Source organism: Lepus europaeus, chromosome 1 (genome assembly GCF_033115175.1).
Source record: "Lepus europaeus isolate LE1 chromosome 1, mLepTim1.pri, whole genome shotgun sequence".
In the NCBI taxonomy this organism is placed as follows: Eukaryota; Metazoa; Chordata; class Mammalia; order Lagomorpha; family Leporidae; genus Lepus; species Lepus europaeus.
In genome coordinates, this window is record NC_084827.1 from 117,271,587 (window position 1) to 117,291,456 (window position 19,870).

The 19,870-nt window shown below is 43.8% G+C and overlaps 2 protein-coding genes across 5 annotated transcripts in view; one reads left to right on the plus strand and one right to left on the minus strand.

The window, feature by feature from the left end:
- SCRN3 (secernin 3) overlaps window positions 1–19,870 on the plus strand; it is a 32,364-nt gene that overhangs the window by 10,972 nt on the left and 1,522 nt on the right. For all 4 annotated transcript variants that reach the window (XM_062188024.1, XM_062188034.1, XM_062188040.1 and 1 more), the window contains exons 6-7: window positions 16,739–16,901; window positions 17,673–17,853. In XM_062188024.1, the coding sequence (XP_062044008.1) occupies window positions 16,739–16,901; window positions 17,673–17,853 (344 nt within the window). The remainder of the gene's footprint in view (window positions 1–16,738; window positions 16,902–17,672; window positions 17,854–19,870) is intronic.
- The window catches only part of GPR155 (G protein-coupled receptor 155), a 97,463-nt gene that overhangs the window by 10,577 nt on the left and 67,016 nt on the right, over window positions 1–19,870 (minus strand). The window contains exon 17 of the mRNA XM_062187996.1: window positions 3,289–3,386. Within this exon, the coding sequence (XP_062043980.1) occupies window positions 3,289–3,386 (98 nt within the window). The remainder of the gene's footprint in view (window positions 1–3,288; window positions 3,387–19,870) is intronic.

Here is a 19,870-nt window from a genome sequence, read left to right on the forward strand (position 1 = left end):
CTAGAGCTGGCACTCGAACTTAGGCACTCCAATGTAGGATATGGTTACCCGTGTCTTAACCACTGAACCAAATGCCTGCCCCAGCATTCCTCATTTTTAATTGGAAAAATAAAATACATTGTTAGCACACATTTTTGTAGTAATATTTTTGTGTATGTAAAAATAGTATGTATTTTATTTATTTATTTTTATTTATTTGATAGATAGAGTTAGACAGTGAGAGAGACAGAGAGAAAGGTCTTCCTTCTGTTGGTTCACCCCTCAAATGGCTGCTACAGCTGGAGCTATGCCGATCCAAAGCCAGGAGCCAGGTGCTTCTTCCTGGTCTCCCATGCGGGTACAGGGGCCCAAACACTTGGGCCATCCTCCACTGCCCTCCCGGGCCACAGCAGAGAGCTGGCCTGGAAGAGGAGCAACCGGGACTAGAACCTGAGCGCCCATATGGGATGCTGGCACCACAGGCGGAGGATTAACCAAATGAGCCATGGCACCAGCCCCAAAATAGTTTGTATTTTAAAATAATAATAGATCAATACTGAGTATATTCCATCTTAATAAACTCATATTATGCATTTTTATAATCATTGAGTTTGAAGCATTTTTAAATTTTCTTTGTGATTTCTTTTCTGATTCATGGATTATTCTAGAAGTGTGTTGTTAATTTCCAAATATCTGGGGATTTCCTAGACATCTTATTATTGATTTCTTTTTGAACTCACTGAGATGTGTTATGGCCTCTAGCATATGATCTATCTTGGCATTTAGAATACGAAGATACTTCAAAAATTGGTAGAAAAATGGAATTAAAAGATAAGTTCATTTTGGTTTGAAAAAACTTGAAATCCATGCATAGTGTTTCCATAGTGCATTTTCCATGAACTTTTTGACGTACTGTCATACATCTTTTACAGTTGTAAGGAATGGTGTTTTATAAATATCAGTGAGGTCAAGATGTTGGTTGTGATCATCAATGTCTTTACTGATTTTTTTTCTTGCTTTATATATTACTGAGAAAGGAATACAAAACATTGAATTATGTTTGTGAAATTGACTTCTCTCTTTATTTTTGTCATTTTTTAAAAGATTTATTCATTTGAAAGTCAGAGTTACACAGAGAGAGGAGAGGCAGAGAGAGAGAGAGAGAGAAAGTCTTCCATCCGTTGGTTCACTCCCCAGGTAGCGGCAATGGCTGGAGCCAGGAGCCAGGAGCTTCTTCTGGGTCTCCCACTTGGGTGCAAGGGTCCAAGGACTTGGGCCTTCTTCTACTGCTTTCCCAGGCCATAGCAGAGAGCTGGATCAGAAGTGGAGCAGCCAGGTCTCGAACTGGCACCCATATGGGATGCAGGTGCTTCTGGCCAGGGCGTTAACCTGCTGTGCCACAGCGCCAGCCCCCTGAGTCATAAATCTTAACAAAGGTAAAAGGGAGGAGGCGGGCATTATGGCACAGTGGGTTAAGGCTCAGCAGGTCAAGCTGCATCCCATACTGGATGCCTGGGATCAATTCACATGTCTAATTCAGATGCAGCTTCCTGCTAATGTGTATCTTGGGAAATAGCAAGTGATGACCCAAACACTTGGGTCCCTGCCACACATTTGGTAGGCCAGGATGGAGTTCTAGGCATTTGGGGAGGGAACCAATGGATGGAAGATTTCTTTCTTTCTTTCTCTCTCTCTCTCCCTCCCTCCCTCCCTCCTTTCCTCCCCCCCCCCAATATTGTCTCTATTGTTCTTCCTTTTAAGTAAATAGAAATGAACTTTAAAAAAATATAAAAGAGACAAGGTATAGTCTCTGACAATAAGAAAATTAAATTTTAAAGCAGTTACAAGAAGAGATCTGGAAAACTCCCTAAATACTTGGAAATCACACAACATTCTGTTAAAAAAGAAGTTTCAAGGGAAATTAGGAAACATTTAAATGGAATTAAAATGAAAGCTAAAATATCGAAATTTATGAGATGTGGTAAAAATAGTGCTTATGAGGAAATTTATAGCATTAAATACTTATATTAAACAGTAAGAAGTTGCCAATCAAAAATGTAAATTTTAGGGGTGGGCATTGTAGTACAGTGGTTATCAGCCACTTGGGATGCCCACATCTTTTATCTGAGTGCTAGTTTGAGTCCCTACTGCTTTGCTTCTGTTCTAGCTTCCTGCTAATGCATCTGGGAGGCAGCAGATGATGGCTCAAGCAGATGATGTTGCCATCAACATGGGAGATACAGATGGAGTTCTAGGCTCCTGGCTTCAGCCAGGCTCAGCCATAGCTGTTGTGGGTATTTAGGGAATTAACCAGTGGATGGAAGATCTCTCTCTTTTTCTTTCCCCCTTTAAGTTAGATGAAAATAAATACACATTTCAATATGTAAATTTTCAGAGCTGGTGTTCTGGTGTAGTCGGTTAAGCCACCACCTGCATTGCTGGCATCCCATATGGGTGCCAGTTCAAGTCCTGGCTGTTCCACTTCTGATCCAGCTCCCTGCTCATGTGCCCAGAGAAAGCAGTGGAGAATGGCCTAAGTGCTTGCTTGGGCCCCTGCACTCATGTGGGAGACCTGGAAGAAGCTTGTGGCTCCTGGCTTCTGACTGGCACAGCTCCGGCTGTTGAGGCTATCTGGCAAATGAACCAGCAGATAGAAGATGTCTCTCTCTCTCTCTCTCTCTCTCTCTGCCTCTGCCTCTCTATTACTCTACCTTTCAAAATAAATAAATAAATAAATATTTTTTTAAAAAAATATGTCATTGATAAATCATCCCTTTAAAAATACTTTATGACATTACTTATAAAAGCAAGTATATTCACATGATTCAAAATTCAACAGTTGTGATGGGCGAATGGCACTTTGGGACACCACTTGGGATGTCTACACCTGAGAGGCAGCAGGTGATGGCTCAAGTCCTCGATTCCTGGCCATCCATGAAAAGACTCAGATTGAGTTCATGACTCCTGGCTTTGACCTGACCCAGTCCTGGCTGTTGCAGGCATTTGAGAAGTAAACTCGTAGATGTAAACTAGAGCACTCTGTCTCTGTCTGTTAGCCTCTCAAATAAAAGAAAATTTAAAGGTACACAAGAGTATACAGAGAAATCTCTGTTTCATACTCTGACCCTAGATAATCAGTTCTTTTTCCCATGAGATGGATCTAACAGCTATCTACAGAACTTTTCATCCTACACGTGAAGAATACACGTTCTTCTCAGCAGTGCATGTGCATGGAACTTTCTCTAGGATTGATCACATACTAGGCCATAAAGCAAGACTCAGCAAATTAAAAAAAAATCGAAATCATACCATGCATCTTCTTGGACCACAATGGAGTAAAGCTGGAAATCAGCAACTCAGGAATCTCTAGAGCATATGCAAACACATGGAGACTGAACAACATGCTCCTGAATGAACAGTGGGTCATAGAAAAAATCAAAAGAGAAATCAGAAACTTTCTGGAAGCAAAGGAAGATAACAACACAACATATCAAACTTATGGGATACAGCAAAAGCAGTGTTAAGAGGAAAGTTATAGCAGTAGGTGTCTACATCAAGAAATTGGAAAGGTACCAAATAAATGAGCTATCAGTGCATCTAAAGGATCTAGAAAACTACAGTAAATCAAACCCAAAACTAGTAGGAGAAGAGAAATAATTAAAATTAGAGAAGAAATCAACAAAATTGAATCCTATAAAACTTATAAAAGATCAGCAAAACAAAGAGCTGTTTTTTTGAAAAAATAAACAAAATTGATACACATTGGCCCAAGTAACCCCTAGGAAATTATGTATTCTACAAGAGATGATATATGCCAAATGAAATATATATGTATATGTTTCTTTTTTTATAAAAGTAAGAGCATACTATTCATAACTTTCTGCATATCACTTTTCTCAGCAATGTAATATAGATCATTCTGTTTTCATCACATACAGGTCTTTCTAACTTTTTAACAGGTACTCTGTTATTTTGATATCCCCTTTATCTCTTTGTGGTAGTATTTTAATCACTGTATACTGAAGATTATGTGAATCAAATTATACCAAACCAATTCCTATCATTTAGGTTGTTTTCATTCTTTAATTATTGAAAATTATACAACACATTCATAGTTTATTTATCTTCATATCCATGATTATTTTCCTAGGTTGAGTTTCTATAAGAAGAATATAGGGTCAAAGTAGGGGTATTTTTTTTTTATTTGACAGATATGACAGATAGAGTTAGACAGTGAGAGAGAGAGAGACAGAGAGAAAGGTCTTCCTTCCGTTGGTTCACCCCCCAAATGGCCACTGCGGACGGAGCTACACCGATCCAAAGCCAGGAGCCAGGTGCTTCCTCCCGGTATCCCATGCAGGTGTGGGGGCCCAAGCACTTGGGCCATCCTCCACTGCCTTCCCAGGCCACAGCAGAGAGCTGGACTGGAAGAGGGGCAACCGGGACTAGAACCCGGTGCCTGTATGGGATGCCGGATGCCGGCACCGCAGGTGAAGGAAAACCAAGTGAACCATGGCGCCAGCCCCTGTAGGGGTTTATTTTAAAACTTGTGAAACACATTACCAAAAGGGTCATCAGAAAAGCTATATCAGTTTGAATTTCCACCAACAATATGTGAATGCCCATTCTCTTTCTTTCTTTCTTTCTTTTTTTTTTTTTTTTTTAAGATTTATTTCTTTATTTGAAAGGCAGAGTTTCAGAGAGGCAGAGAGAGAGAGGTTTTCTATCTCTCTGCTGGTTTACTCCCAAATGGCCTCAATGGCTGGAGCTGGGCTGATCCAAAGCCAGGAGCCTGGAGCTTCTTCTGAGTCTCCCACGTGGGTGCAGGGGCCCAAGCACTTGGGGCATCTTCTACTGCTTTCTCAGGCCATTAGCAGGGAGCTGGATCAGAAGTAGAGCAGCCAGGACTCAAATTGGCGCACCTGTGGGATGCTGGCACTGCAGGCAGCAGCTTTACCCGCCATGCTGCAGTGCTGGCCCATTTCTTTTCTTTTTTTTTTTTTTTTATTTAAGATTTATTTATTTGAGAGGCAGAGAGATACGCATTCCATTCACTGGTTCAGCTGGCTGATCCGAAGCCAGGAGCCTGGAGCTTCTTTCAGGTCTCTCCCACATGGGTGCAGGGGCTCAAGCACTTGGGCTATCTTCCATTGCTTTCCCTGAATCATTCGACTTAACCTATTACACCACAGCATCAGACCCCATAATTTACTTGTCAATATATGATGTTATTTCTCAAACCTTTATAAATTTTGTAGTAAAAAATGGCATGGTATTATATATAGTTGTTTTAATATATATTTATTTTTAATAGACAATCTTATATTTATTGAAAACTTGTAATTTTCTTAGAAGTTACCTGTTTATTAATGGGTCTTTTTAAAAAAATATTATATTTGACACAATCACAGAGAGAGAGAGAGAGAAAGAGAGACAGAGATCATCCATCCTCTGGTTCACTCCCCAGATGGCCACAGCAGCTAGAGCTGAACCAGGCCAAAGCCAGGAGCCAGTAGCTTCTTCCAGGTCTTCCCCGTGAGTGCAAGGACCCATGCACTTGGGCCATCTTCCACAGCTTTACCAGGCTCATTAGCAGGGAGCAAGATCAGAAGTGGAGCGTCTGGGACTCAAATCAGTGCCCATATGGGATGCTGGTGCTGCAGATGGCGGCTTAACCTGCTATGCCACAGTGCCAGCTCCTATTAATGTATATTTATCCAATTTTTATACTGGGTTACTATTGACTTTTTTAAGGAAGTTTTTTTTTTAATCTCTATTTTTATTTTCATTTATTTGGAAGTCAGAGAGAGAGTCATACACACACATACAGACAGAGATCTTCCATCTGCTGGTTCCCTCCCCAAATGCCCACAATAGCTAGGGCTTGGCCAGGCTGGACCAGGCTGCTGCCAGGAGCCTGGAACTCAATCTGAGTCTCCCCTGTAGGTGTCAGGTGCTCAGGTCCCTGAGCCATCACCTCCTGTCCCCCAGAGTGTGCATTAGCAGGAAGCTGGAATCAGAAGTGGTGATGGGACTCAAATTCTGATATAGGATGAGAGCATCTCAGAATGTGTCTTAACTGCTATACCCAATGCTCAACTACTACTACTTTTTTTTTTTTTTTTGAACAGGCAGAGTGGATAGTGAGAGAGAGAGATACAGAGAGAAAAGTCTTCCTTTTTGCCGTTGGTTCACCCCTCAATGGCCGCCGTGGCCGGCGCATGCGCTGATCCGAAGCCAGGAGCCAGATGCTTCTCCTGGTCTCCCATGGGGTGCAGGGCCCAAGCACTTGGGCCATCCTCCACTGCCTTCCCGAGCCATAGCAGAGAGCTGGCCTGGAAGAGGGGCAACCGGGATAGAATCCGGTGACCCAACCAGGACTAGAACCCGGTGTTCCGGTGCTGCAAGGCAGAGGATTAGCCTGTTAAGCCACGGCGCCGGCCTCAACTACTACTTAAAAGGTAGCTTCTCTCTCTCTCTCTCTCTCTCTCTCTCTCTCTCTCTCTCTCTCTCTCTCTCTCTCTCTCTCTCCCCCTTTTTAAACTGATTTATTTATTTGAAAGGCAGAGTTACAGAGAGAGAAAGAGATAGAGAGACAGATCTTCCATCTGCTGGTTCACTCCCCAAATGGCCACATAGCTGGGGCTGGGCCAGACAAAAGCCAGGAACCAGGAGCTTCTTCTGGGTTTCCCACATGGGTGCAGGGACCTAAGGACTTGGGGCCATCTTTCACTGCTTTCCTAGGTGCGTTAGCAAGGAGCTGGGACCAGAAACAGTACCCTAATGGGATGCTGTTGCAGGCAGCAGCTTAACCTGTACACCACAATGCCTGCCCCAGAAGCTAGTTTCTAATGTACCTTTCTTTTCCTTTGTTTCCAAATAATTGAAACAAAATAACTGGATCATCCAGCTAACCAAAATATGACACTCACTTTCACTTGTAGGATAGAAAGCATCTGTGAATCTGAAAGCAGCTGCTCATGGATGGATCAGTCAGTGATTAGTGTTTGCTTCCCAGGTAGTCATTAAATTAAATATATTAGTTATTTGGTATATTAGGAAAAAGCTTGTGATGCTGTTTTTAGAATGCTTGAGCTGTTTTGAAAACATTTGAAATATCTTATATTTTAATTTCCAAAAGAATGTCTTATGATTTGAAGTTTTTAATGAAGTTTCTTTTTTTAAAAAGATTTATTTATTTATTTGAAAATCATAGTTACACAGAAAAGAGAGGCAGAGAGAGAGAGAGAGAGAGAGAGAGAGCAATGGCTGGAGCTGTGCAGATCTGAAGCTAGGTGCCGGAGCTCATTCTGGGTCTCCCACGCAGGTGCAGGGGCCCAAGGACTTGGGCCATCTTCCACTGCTTTCCCAGGCCACAGCAGAGAGCTGGATTGGAAATGGAGCAGGATCAGGACCTGAACTGGCGCCCGTATGGGATGCCAGCACTCCAGGTGGCAGCTTTACCACTATGCCACAGAGCTGGCCCCTCTGCTTCACTTCTGATTCTACCTTCCTTAAAGGTTGCAGCCTGGGAGGCACCAGGTGATGGCTCAAGTAGTTGGTCACTGCTGTCTACACTGGAGACCCAGATTGAGTTCTAGGCTCCTGGCTTCAGCTTGGCTCTGCCTGTTTTCAGGCATTTGGGAGAGTGACCTAGAAGATGGAAGCTCTGTGTCTCTGTCTCTCTGCCTTTTAAATAAACAAAAATAAATAAATTTTTAAAAATGACAAGCAGTGATGCATAGGAAGAAAGGAAAATATTAAGAATTTTAAGGTTTAGGATAATTGGATAATAGGAAGGAAAACAAACAGCACAATTATAAATTAATTAGCTACCACATCTTAATAATTAATTTGTCATTTTAACCATGGAACCATAGATTTGAAATGCATATATGATTATAGTAATGAATGCATCTGATATGAAACATTTTTTCCCAAGAATGAAGTACAGTTCATCCAGCCTTTTCTGCTTTGTCAAAAGAATAAATGTCTTTCCAATGCTTTATAGAAAATTGCCTACTAGTACATTATGGTTAATTTTTCTCATGATTTTTCTAGATAGAAGAGCCTACCTCTCTTCTTTCCAACTATTCCTCCTTGATAGCTATTAACTGTGCTACATGTATATCCAAATTGTGTCTATATTCATTCGTGTATTTTAAATAACTAGTTTAAATTGCAATGAAATTGCACCCTGTGTTTTGCATTTATTTTACTGAACCCTGCCACTACAGTCTCCGTACTTATTCAGTGCTTGCTAGTGGATTACTTATAGCTGTCCTACTCAAGAGATCATGTAAATCCTCCTTTCATTTTGAGAATTGTAGGTTTCAAATACAGAAAACATTTTATAATACCTGCATTATCACAGTGTTACGGTTCTTACACTGTTTTTTATTAAAACTTGCCATTTATAAGAATTCAGATTTGAATCATTTTTAAATCTCACTGTGTACTGAAGTTATGTGCCTGATAGGTGTGGATAGTAAGCTTTTCCTTTATTGTTGAGTTTAAAGATTAGTGGCTTTTTTTAGCTGCACCATTTGTTTTTCTTCCTATGTTTTTCAGAATTAATAGACATTCCTCCTGTAACTTATCTGTAAATTCAGTAAGTTATTTTTCTTGAATTTAAAGTCATGGCTCTATTGTGGAGAAACTGGGTAAGAGAATGTTGACTTACATAACTCTATTCCCATTTACATAAAATAGTACCTTTCATGATTAAAGGAAGATAGAACATTATTTTAGGTAGAAGTCAATTTTCTTTTAATTTGAAATGTCACAGAGTCAAAATTTGGGTATAGACTTGCTATGAGCTTTTTCTTTTATCTTCACATTATCATGAGAATGGGGAGATATTCTTGCTTTTCATGTACTCTTTGTTTTTATAAATTCTTTTTTTGTTGTTGTTGTTCCTTTCTTGTCATTAGAGTAGCATTTTGAGAGAGAGGGAAAAAAAAAATCTTAAACAATCATGTTAAGTGTGGGCCTTTGGCCTAGCAGGTAAGATATGCAGTGCCCATGTTTGAATGCATAGGTTCAAGTTTCTTGTTGTCTTTGATTTAATATTTTTAAAGATTTATTTTATTAATTTGAAAGATATAGACAGAGAGAGAGAGAGAGAGAGGCAGAAAGAGAGGTCTTCCATCTGTTGGTTCACTCCCCAAATGGCCCCAATAGCTGGGGCTGGGCCAGGCCAGACCAAAGCCAGGAATCAGGAGCTTCTTCCCGGTGTACCACATGGGTTCAGGGGCCCAAGGACATGGGGCTGCTTCTGCTGTTTTCCCAGCTGCATTAGCAGGGAGCTGGGTTGGAGGTGGAGCAGCCAGGACTCAAACCAGCACCCAAATGGAATGCCAGTGTTGCAGGCAACAGCTGTACTTGCTATAATACAGCACTGGCCCCTGTTGTCTTTTTTTTTTTTTTGACAGGCAGAGTGGACAGTGAGAGAGAGAGACAGAGAGAAAGGTCTTCCTTTTGCCGTTGGTTCACCCTCCAATGGCCGCCACGGTAGCGCGCTGCGGCCGGCGCACTGCACTGATCTGATGGCAGGAGCCAGGTGCTATCCTGGTCTCCCATGGGGTGCAGGGCCCAAGGACTTGGGCCATCCTCCACTGCACTCCCTGGCCACAGCAGAGAGCTGGCCTGGAAGAGGGGCAACCGGGACAGAATCCGGTGCCCTGACCGGGACTAGAACCCGGTGTGCCGGCGCCGCAATGCGGAGGATTAGCCTAGTGAGCCGCGGCGCCGGCCCCCTGTTCTTTTTTAAAAATTGTATTTATTATAATATGGATCTGCCACATTCATTAGTGTTATTAAGAAGTTGCTAATACTTCAGGGTAAAAAGAGATTGATAATTTAATAAATGGGAGGCATACTAGTAGGGTGGAGTAATTAAAAGCACAAAAGTAGGGGCTGGCAGTATGGTGTAGTAGGCTAAGCCTCCGCCTGCAGTGCCAGCATTCCATCTGGGCACTGGCTTGTGTCCTGGCTGCTCCTCTTCTGATTCAGCTCTCTGCTAATGGCCTGGGGAAGCAGTGAAAGATGGCCCAAGTGCTTGGACCTCTGCATATGCGTGGGAGACTCAGAAGAAGCTCCTGGCTTTGGTTGGGCTGAGCTCTGGCCATTGCAGCCACTTGGGGAATGGACCAGTGGATGGAAGACCTTTCTCTCCCTCTCTTTCTAACTCTACCTCTCAAATAAATAAATAAAGTCTTTAGGCCGGCGCCGTGGCTCACTAGGCTAATCCTTCGCCTTGCGGCGCCGGCACACTGGGTTCTAGTGCTGGTCGGGGCACCGATCCTGTCCCGGTTGCCCCTCTTCCAGGCCAGCTCTCTGCTGTGGCCAGGGAGTGCAGTGGAGGATGGCCCAAGTGCTTGGGCCCTGCACCCCATGGGAGACCAGGAGAAGCACCTGGCTCCTGCCATCGGATCAGTGCGGTGCGCCGGCCGCAGCGCGCCTACCGCGGCGGCCATTGGAGGGTGAACCAACGGCAAAAGGAAGACCTTTCTCTCTGTCTCTCTCTCACTGTCCACTCTGCCTGTCAAAACAAACAAACAAACAAACAAAAAAAAAAACAAAATAAATAAATAAAGTCTTAAAAAAAAAAGTAGCTATGGAGGAGTAGCTGGAATTAGACTGACCTCCATCACTTCTCGGCCTTTTGGCTAAGATCAAGTGTAGACTGACCTCCTTCCAGGAATAATGATAAGATCTAAAGGGAAAATAACCCACCATCTGAAGGCATGGATGGACACCCAAAATAGCTAGGACATGAGGAGCCTTGATCCAGGAGATTGAGAAAAAACTATTTACATTTTTGAAAATATCCTGACGTTCTCTGTCACATTTTCTCCTTAAAGCAGTTGCTGACTTCTACATAGCATATATGCAGGATGAGACACTGAGAAAGTAAGCAGAAGTAGCTACTAAAACCTTAAAAGCCAAGCAGGGATTCTGTAGACCTTAGGAACAGAAACTGGATTTGAGGTATAAGAAGGAGCCTAGGAAATACCCCGCGCTTTCAGTTGCCATCCCAGAAAGGCTACTCCTTAGGAGTGAGTACAAACAAGGAGTAGACCAGTCAAGTGGATCAAGATAATTCATCTGTATTCTATATGTCTAGCAGAAGAATGTTAAATCTTTTGTGGAAGAAAATATGTAGGAGCAGGCACTATGGTGCAGTGGATTAAGCTGCCGCTTTGCACGCCTACATCCCATGTTGGTGTGTTGGTTTGAATCCTGGCTACTCTGCCTTATGATCCAATTCTCTGCTAATGTGCCTGGGAAGCAGCAGATGATGGCTCAAAGTTACAGATGTTGCATAGAGAAGCAAAAAAAAAAAAAAAAATCACTAATGAACCACCTTTAAATTAGTCCTCATTCAAACATCTTTCCTCACTTAGCACTTTCTTTTTTTTATTTATTTATTTTTATTTATTTATTTATTATTTTATTTATTTATTATTTATTTATTTTATTTATGATTTATGAAACGTCCTCCTTCCTTGGTTCACTCCCCAAATGGTCTCAATGGCCAGAGCTGTGCTGACCAGAAGCCAGGAGCCAGGAGTTTCTCCCAGGTCTCCCATGCAAATGCAGGGACCCAAGCACTTAGGCCATCTTCCACTGCTTCCCCAGACCATAGCAGAGAGCTAGATTGGAAGAGGAGCAGCCAGGACTAGAACTGGTGCCCATATGGGATGCCAGCACTGTAGGCGGAGGATTAATCTGTGCCACAGTGCTGGCCTCCTCACCTAGCACTTTCATTGAGTTTAATGTTAGCATTTTGCTGGTCAGCCCCTTAATGGTTATTAAGTATTCAACAACATAGTAAAAATAAAATGCAAACTGAAAATCTTATAAAAGATGTGTAATTTCAAGAAGTCAAAGTAACACTGAAGACAAAACTCATAGCATGACTAAATACATGATAGGAAAATGATTTGAGTATTAAAATATTAAGGGAGAGGCCGGCACCATGGCTTAACAGGCTAATCCTTTGCCTGTGGCGCCGGCACACTGGGTTCTAGTCCTGGTTAGGGCGCCGGATTCTATCCCAGTTGCTCCTCTTCCAGGGCAGCTCTCTGCTATGGCCTGGGAAGGCAGTGGAAGATGACCCAAGTGCTTGGGCCCTGCACCTGCATGGGAGACCAGGAGAAGCACCTGGCTCCTGGCTTCGTATCAGCGCGATGAGCCAGCCGCAGCGGCCATTGGAGGGTGAACCAACAGCAAAAAGGAAGACCTTTCTCTCTGTCTCTCTCTCTCACTATCCACTCTGCCTGTCCAAAAAAAATAAATAAATAAAATAAAATATTAAGGGAGAGACTTGAGAAACTTAACTAAGTCTTCTATATTTTTGCAAAAATTATGATGTTGCAGTAGTTAAGTAGAGTTGTATTTTCTTAAAACTTTGTTGAAAAAAATTTTTTAAAAGATTTATTTATTTACTTGAGAGGTAGAGTTACTGATGGAGAGAGGGAGAGACAGAAAGAGGTTGTCCATCCAATGTTTCACTCCCCGAATGTCCCAACTGCTGGAGCTAGGAGTATTCAAAACCAGGAGCCAGGAGCTTCTTCTGGCTCCCACTGGGGTGCAGGGGCCCAAGCACTTGCGCTGCCTTTCACTGCTTTCCCAAGCCATCAGCAGTGAGTTGGATTGGAAGTGGAACAGCTGGGACACAAACTGGTACCCATACAGGATGCTGGCACTGCCCACAGAAGCTTAACCTACTAAGTCACAGCACTGGCTTCTACTTCATTCATTCTTTGTTCTAAGAATTAGCATATTTAAATTTTAACTTAAATTTTATTAACTACAGGGTTAGGCATTGTGGCTCAGTGGGTTAAACCATCACTTGGGATATCCATGTCCCATATCAGAGTGTCTGAGATTAAGTTCTGCCTCTACTTCCAATCCAGCTTCCTGCTAATGCATACCCTGGGAAGCAGCAGATGATGGCTGAAGTACTTGGGCCCCTCCCACTGACATAGGAGTCCTAGATGGAGTTCTGGATCCGGGCTTTTGCAGGGCCCCATCCTGGCTGTTGAAGGCATCTGAGGAATCAGCAGATGAAAGATCTATTTCTCTCTGTCTTTGTTGCTCTGCTTTTCAAGTGAATAAAAATAAATAAACTTAAAAACAAGCCTTATTAGCTATAAACTTATATAAACTTATTTCTGTAATATTTTTATTCCATGTTAAAAACTCAATCCTTTTATAAACTCTGCTATTTACCATGAAATTTTGATCCCCCCCCCTTTTTTTTTTTGAAGAATGGAGACCATCAGATGGGAATTTACACAACTTCCCACCTTCTCTCTCTCTCTCTTTTTTTAATATTTATTTATTTGAGGGACAGAGTTACAGAGGGAGGGGGAAAGAAAGAGAGAGGTCTTCTATCTGCTGGTTCACTCCCAAATGTCTGCAATGGCCAGAGCTGGGCTGATGTGAAGCCAGAAGCCAGAACCTCCTCCAGGTCTCCCACACAGGTGCAGGGGCCCAAGCACTTGAGCCATCTTCTGCAGCTTTCCCAAGCCATACAAAAAGCTGGGTTGGTAGTGGAGCAGCAGGGACACAAACAGGCATCCATATGCTGGCGCCTACCATGCCCCCTCTCATTTGGTTTTAAATGTGTTATTTCAAGTGACTATTTCCTAGTACCAGTTTTCTTTTGCTAATAGGAATTTCTTAGGGCACAGCAAGTTAAGCTGCTGCCTCCGACACTGGCATCCCATATGGGTGCCAGTTCGAGTCCCAGCTGCTCTACTTTCTATCCAGCCCCCTGCTAATGCCCTTGGGAAAGCAGTGGAAGATGGCCCAAGTATTTCGGTCCCTGCACCCATGTGGGAGACAAGGAAGAAGCTTCTGGCTTTGGCCTGGGCATAGTGGCCATTTGGGGATTGAGCCAGCAGACAGAAGAGCCCTCACTCTCACTCTCTGCCTCTCCCTCTCTCTCTGTAACTCTGCCTTTCAAATAAATAAATATAATCTTTTAAAAATATTTCTTGTATCTATTCAAAGGAAAGATTTTAAACCTATACTGAGGCCGGTGCTGCGGCTCAATAGGCTAATCCTCCGCCTGCTGCGCTGGCACCCCAGGTTCTAGTCCCGGTTGGGGTGCTGGATCCTGTCCTGGTTGCTCTTCCAGGCCAGCTCTTTGCTGTGGCCCAGGAAGGCAGTGGAGGATGGCCCAAGTCCTTGGGCCCTGCACCTGCATGGGAGACCAGGAGAAGCACCAGGCTCCTGGCTCGGATCAGTGCGGTGCGCCGGCTGCAGCGGCCATTGAGGGGTGAACCAACGGAAAAGGAAGACCTTTCGGCTGGCGCCGCAGCTCAATAGGCTAATCCTCCGCCTTGCGGCACCAGCACACCGGGTTCTAGTCCCGGTCGGGGCACCGATTCTGTCCCAGTTGCCCCTCTTCCAGGCCAGCTCTCTGCTGTGGCCAGGGAGTGCAGTGAAGGGTGACCCAAGTGCTTGGGCCCTGCACCCCATGGGAGACCAGGAGAAGCACCTGGCTCCTGCCTTCAGATCAGCGCGGTGCGCTGGTCGCAGCGCTCCAGCCGCAGTGGCCATTGGAGGGTGAACCAACAGCAAAAGGAAGACCTTTCTCTCTGTCTGTCCCTCTCACTGTCCACTCTGCCTGTCAAAAAAAAAAAAAAAAAGAATTAGTGTTGCTACCCTGAGCTAGCTACTCCCCTTTGCCTGCCCTATAAAAGCTTGTGGCCAACTGTTAATAAACAGATACATTCACTGAAACTATCTCTGGTGCTTCTTGTTAGCCATGGCCCCACCATCCCAACAATGTGCGCCTCGCAGGACGAGCCCACATATTTAAACTTTTCTTAAATTAGTCCATCTGAATTGTGCACACTCAAATTCCATTAACCCATACTCTGTTTTGTCTTCTTCATTCCTGCTTACCTTACAATTTATACTCTCATGTAAGGTTATTGATGTCAGGCACAGAAATTATTATAGGAAAATAATGTTATTTTTTAAAGATTTATTTATTTTGAAAGAGTTATGGAAAGAGAGAGAGGGACAGAGAGATCTTCTATCTGCTGGTTCACTCCAGATGGCCACAACGGCTGAGGCCAGGCCAGGCCAGGCCAAAGCCAGCAGCCAGAAACTTATTCCAGGTCTCCCATGTGGGTTGGTAGGGTCCCAAGTACTTTGGCCATCTTCCACTTCATTACCCAGGCCATTAGCAGGGAGCTGGACTGTAAGTAGAGCAGTCAGGACATGAGTCGGTGCCCATATGGGATGCCCACATCACAACCAGGGGCTGTACCTACTTTGCCACAATGCTGGCCTCTAATTTGTTATTTTGTAAAGAATATCTTGTGTAAGATTGGAAACTAAGCACAATATTGTCTTTTTTTTTTTTTTTTTTTTTGACAGCCAGAGTGGATAGTGAGAGAGAGAGACAGAGAGAAAGTTCTTCCGTTTTGCCGTTGGTTCACCTTCCAGTGGCCGCTGCGGCCAACGCATCATGCTGATCCAAAGCCAGGAGCCAGGTGCTTCTCCTGGTCTCCCATGGGGTGCAGGGCCCAAGCACTTGGGCCATCCTCCACTGCCTTCTGGGGCCATAGCAGAGAGCTGGCCTGGAAGAGGGGCAACCGGGATAGAATCCGGCGCCCCGACCGGGACTAGAACCCTGTGTGCCAGCGCTGCTAGCTGGAGGATTAGCCTGTTAAGCCACGGCGCCGGCCTACAATATTGTCTTAATATTTGGCTCCCAAAACAGATAGATTTTGATAATAATTATTGATAAACTCAGTTAATTATTAATTTAATATGCCTTAGAAGGTTTTTTTTTTTTTAAGATTTATTTATTTATTTGAAAGTCAGAGTTACACAGAGAGAGGAGAGGCAGAGAGACAGAGAGAAAGAGAGGTCTTCCATCTGATGGTTCACTCCCCAACTGGCTGCAACGGCCGGAGCTGCGCCGATCCGAAGCCGACAGCTGGAGCTTCTTCTGGGTCTCCCACACGGGTGCAGGGGCTCAATGACTTGGGCCATCTTATACTGCTTTCTCAGGTCACAGCAGAGACCTGGATTGGAAGTGGAGCAGCCAGGTCTCGAACCGGCGCTCATGTAGGATGCCAGCGCTTCAGACCGGAGTGTTAACCCACTGTGCCACAGCTCCAGCCCCAGAAGTTTTTTAAAAATATTTATTTGTTTGAAATGCAGTTACAGAGAGAGAGAGAGAGAGATCGTCCATGTGCTGATTCACTCCCCAAATGGCCGCAACAGCCAGGGTTGGGCCAGGCCAAAGCCAGGAGCCAGGAGCTTCTTCCAGGTCTCCCATCTGGGTGGCAGGGGCCTAAGTACTTGGGCCATCTTCTGCTTTCCAGGCACATTAGCAGGGAACTGGATCAGAAGTGGAACAACTGGTACTTGAACTGGGGCCCATCTGGGATGCCTGCATTGCAGACATTTTCTTATCCCATTGCCCCACAATACTAGCCCCATATTATTGCATTAGTGGTTCCTTCTCCTTAGGAAGTTTTTTTTATCTGCTACAGTGGTTTTGAGACTGCATATTATATATATATATATATATATATTTTAAAAATCTTACCATGACAGTGGAATAAGTTTCACTGTAATTGATACTAAGTTTGAATCTTATTTCATTTATACGAAGACCAATATCATACATTATATATTAAAAGAAGAGAAAAAAACAACTATTTGCAAGGCATCTGCATATGCATACCTATTTGATGGTTCTTAAAATTATTTTCTCTAGGAAATATAACTTTTGAAACGATGATGGAGATTCTCCGAGATAAACGAAGTGGCATTAATATGGAGGGTGAATTCATGACCACTGCAAGCATGGTGTCTGTTTTACCTCAAGACCCCAGCCTTCCTTGTATTCACTTCTTTACAGGAACGCCTGACCCTGACAGGTAAAGTACAACATGCTATAAACAAGCAAGGGAGCAAGGGATAAGGTGGAATCATTAGTATGTTGATGACCTTGTCAAGCTAAAATTTTTTTTTTTTTTTTTTTGGACAGGCAGAGTGGATAGTGAGAGAGAGAGACAGAGAGAAAGGTCTTCCTTTGCTGTTGGTTCACCCTCCAATGGCCGCTGCGGCTGGCGCGCTGCAGCCGGTGCATCACGCTGATCCGAAGCCAGGAGCCAGGTACTTCTCCTGGTCTCCAATGCGGGTGCAGGGCCCAAGCACTTGGGCCATCCTCCACTGCACTCCCGGGCCACAGCAGAGAGCTGGCCTGGAAGAGGGGCAACCGGGATAGAATCCGGTGCCCCAACTGGGACTAGAACCTGGTGTGCCGGCGCCGGTAGGCGGAGGATTAGCCTGTTAAGCCACGGCGCCGGCCGGTAATGATTTTCATCCCAAGTCCAAACATCAATCTCTGATATTGAAGATGACCCTCTAACTGTGGAGGTTGAAGTATGACATGATAAATTATTACTTCACTGACATTGTTTATGTGTCAGGCCCTCTGTTAAGTTCACTGGAATAGAAGGCTATATACAGTTCCAAAGCATATCCCAAGGAAGACAAGCATAAGTGTAACCAGTATGACAGGAACCATTAGTGTATAGCATCATTAATAGAAACTGCTAACTATAGCAAATCTTGGAAGCCTTAAATAATGCTAAATGTTATAAAATATATTGACATGGCAATTTGATAAAGACTGTTTCTCCTAGATCTGTGTTTAAGCCTTTCATATTTGTGCCACATATTTCACAACTATTGGATACCATTTCACCCACATTTGAACTTGAAGATCCAGTGAAAAAGAAGCCACACTTTAAGAGTAAGCCTGACAGAAGACACCCACTCTACCAAAAGCATCAACAGGCATTGGAAATAATAGACAATAATAAGGTATGATTAGATTAAATTCTTTGTTGTATCATTTAGGATAAAGTTTGATTCAGTCCATTTATTGTACTTCGGAGTGTCAACTTTCCTTCCTTCATATAAAAAATAAATTTGAAAATATTTTAGATGCTCAGACTAATAGAGCTTTATTATTTTTTGCCTTTGGTTAATAATGCAAGTGTTATGAGTCTTTTAGAGAAATTTAGTATATTAAGGACATAGTAATATAACAGTTATATTCCCAAGTACTATAGTACTTTTACTTTTTATTATTTATTAATTAATTTTTTGGAGAAACAGAGACAAAGAGAATGAGCTCCCATTTTCTGGCTTACTCCCCAAATGCCAGCAACATCCAGGACTAGGCTAGGCGGAAGCTGGGAACTAGGGACTCAATTCAGGTCTCCCTCATGGCTAGTAGGAACCTAATTACTTGAGCCTTCATCACTGCCTTTGGGCCATCTTCTGCTGCTTTCCCAAGCTCACTAGCAGAGAGCTGGATTGAATGTGGCCCAGCTGGGTCTCAAACTGGAGCCCATATGGGATGCCCGCCAGCATCACAGGCAGCAGCTTTAACTGTTATACCACAACACTGGCCCCAATATAATGTTGTTTTTTAAGATTTATTTATTTATTTGAAAGGCAGAATTACAGAGAGGCAGAGGCAGAGAGAGAGAGAGATCTTCCATCTGTTGGTTTACTTCCCAGATGGCCGCAACGGCCAGAGCTGGCTGATCCAAAGCCAGGAGCTTCTTCCGGGTCTCCCATGCAGATGCAGGGGCCCAAGGACTTGGGCCATCTTCTGCATTCCCAGGCCATAGCAGAGAGCTGCATCATAAGTGGAGCAGCCGGGACTCGAACCAGCATCCATATGGGATGCTGGCACTGCAGGAAGCTGCTCTACCTCTCTCTGTAACTCTGTCTTTCAAATAACTAAAATAATTCTTTAAAAAAATAAAATAATACATTGGTATAACGCATTAGCTCAATCTAGAGCAATAATTTTTTTCAAAGAATTTTATTCTCTTTTTCCTTTTTTTTCCCTTAAGATTTATTTATTTATTTGAAAGAATTACACAGAGAGAGGAGAGGCAGAGAAAGAGAGGTCTTCCATCCGATGGTTCACTCCCCAATTGGCTGCAATTGTGTGTCAATCCAAAGCCAGGAGCCAGGAGCTTCTTCCGGGTCTCCCACACGGGTGCAGGGGCCCAAGGACTTGGGCCATCTTCTACTGCTTTCCCAGGCCATAGCAGAGAGCTGGATTGGAAGTGGAGCAGCCGGGTCTTGAACCAGCGGCCATATGGGATGCCGGCACTTCAGGCACTTTAACTCACTGCACCACAGCACTGGCCCCTTCTCCCTCCCTCCCTCTCTCTCTCTCTCTCTCTTCCTTTCTTTCCTTCTTTCCTTCCTTCCTTCCTCCCTCCCTCCCTCCCTCCCTCCCTCTCTCCCTCCCTCTCTCTCTTCCTTTCTTTCCTTCCTTCTTTCCTTCCTTTCTTCTTTCCTTCCTTCCTTCCTTCCTTCCTTCCTTCCTTCCTTCCTTCCTTCCTTCCTTCCTTCCTTCCTTCTTTCTTTCTTTCTTTCTTTCTTTCTTTCTTTCTTTCTTTCTTTCTTTCTTTCTTTCTTTCTTAAGATTTATTTTATTTTCTTGAAAGAGTGACAGAAAGGGAGAGACAGAGAGATCTTCCACTTGCAGTTTATTCCTCAAACAGCTGTGATGGTTTGGCTTGGTCCAAGCCAAAGCCAGGAATTGGAACTCCATCTGGTCTCCCACATGGATGGCAGGGTTCCAAGTACTTGGGCCATTTTCCACTGCCTTCTCAGGCACATTAGCTGGGAGCTGGGTCAGAAGCAGAGCAACTGGGACTCAAACCAGTGCCCAGATATGGGATCCAGCATCACAGGCACTGTGCCACAACACTGGCCTAAAAGAATTTTATTCCTGGGGCCGGCATTGTGGCGTAGCAGGTTAACGCCCTGGCCTGAGGTGCCAGCATCCCGTGTGGGCGCTGGTTCTGGT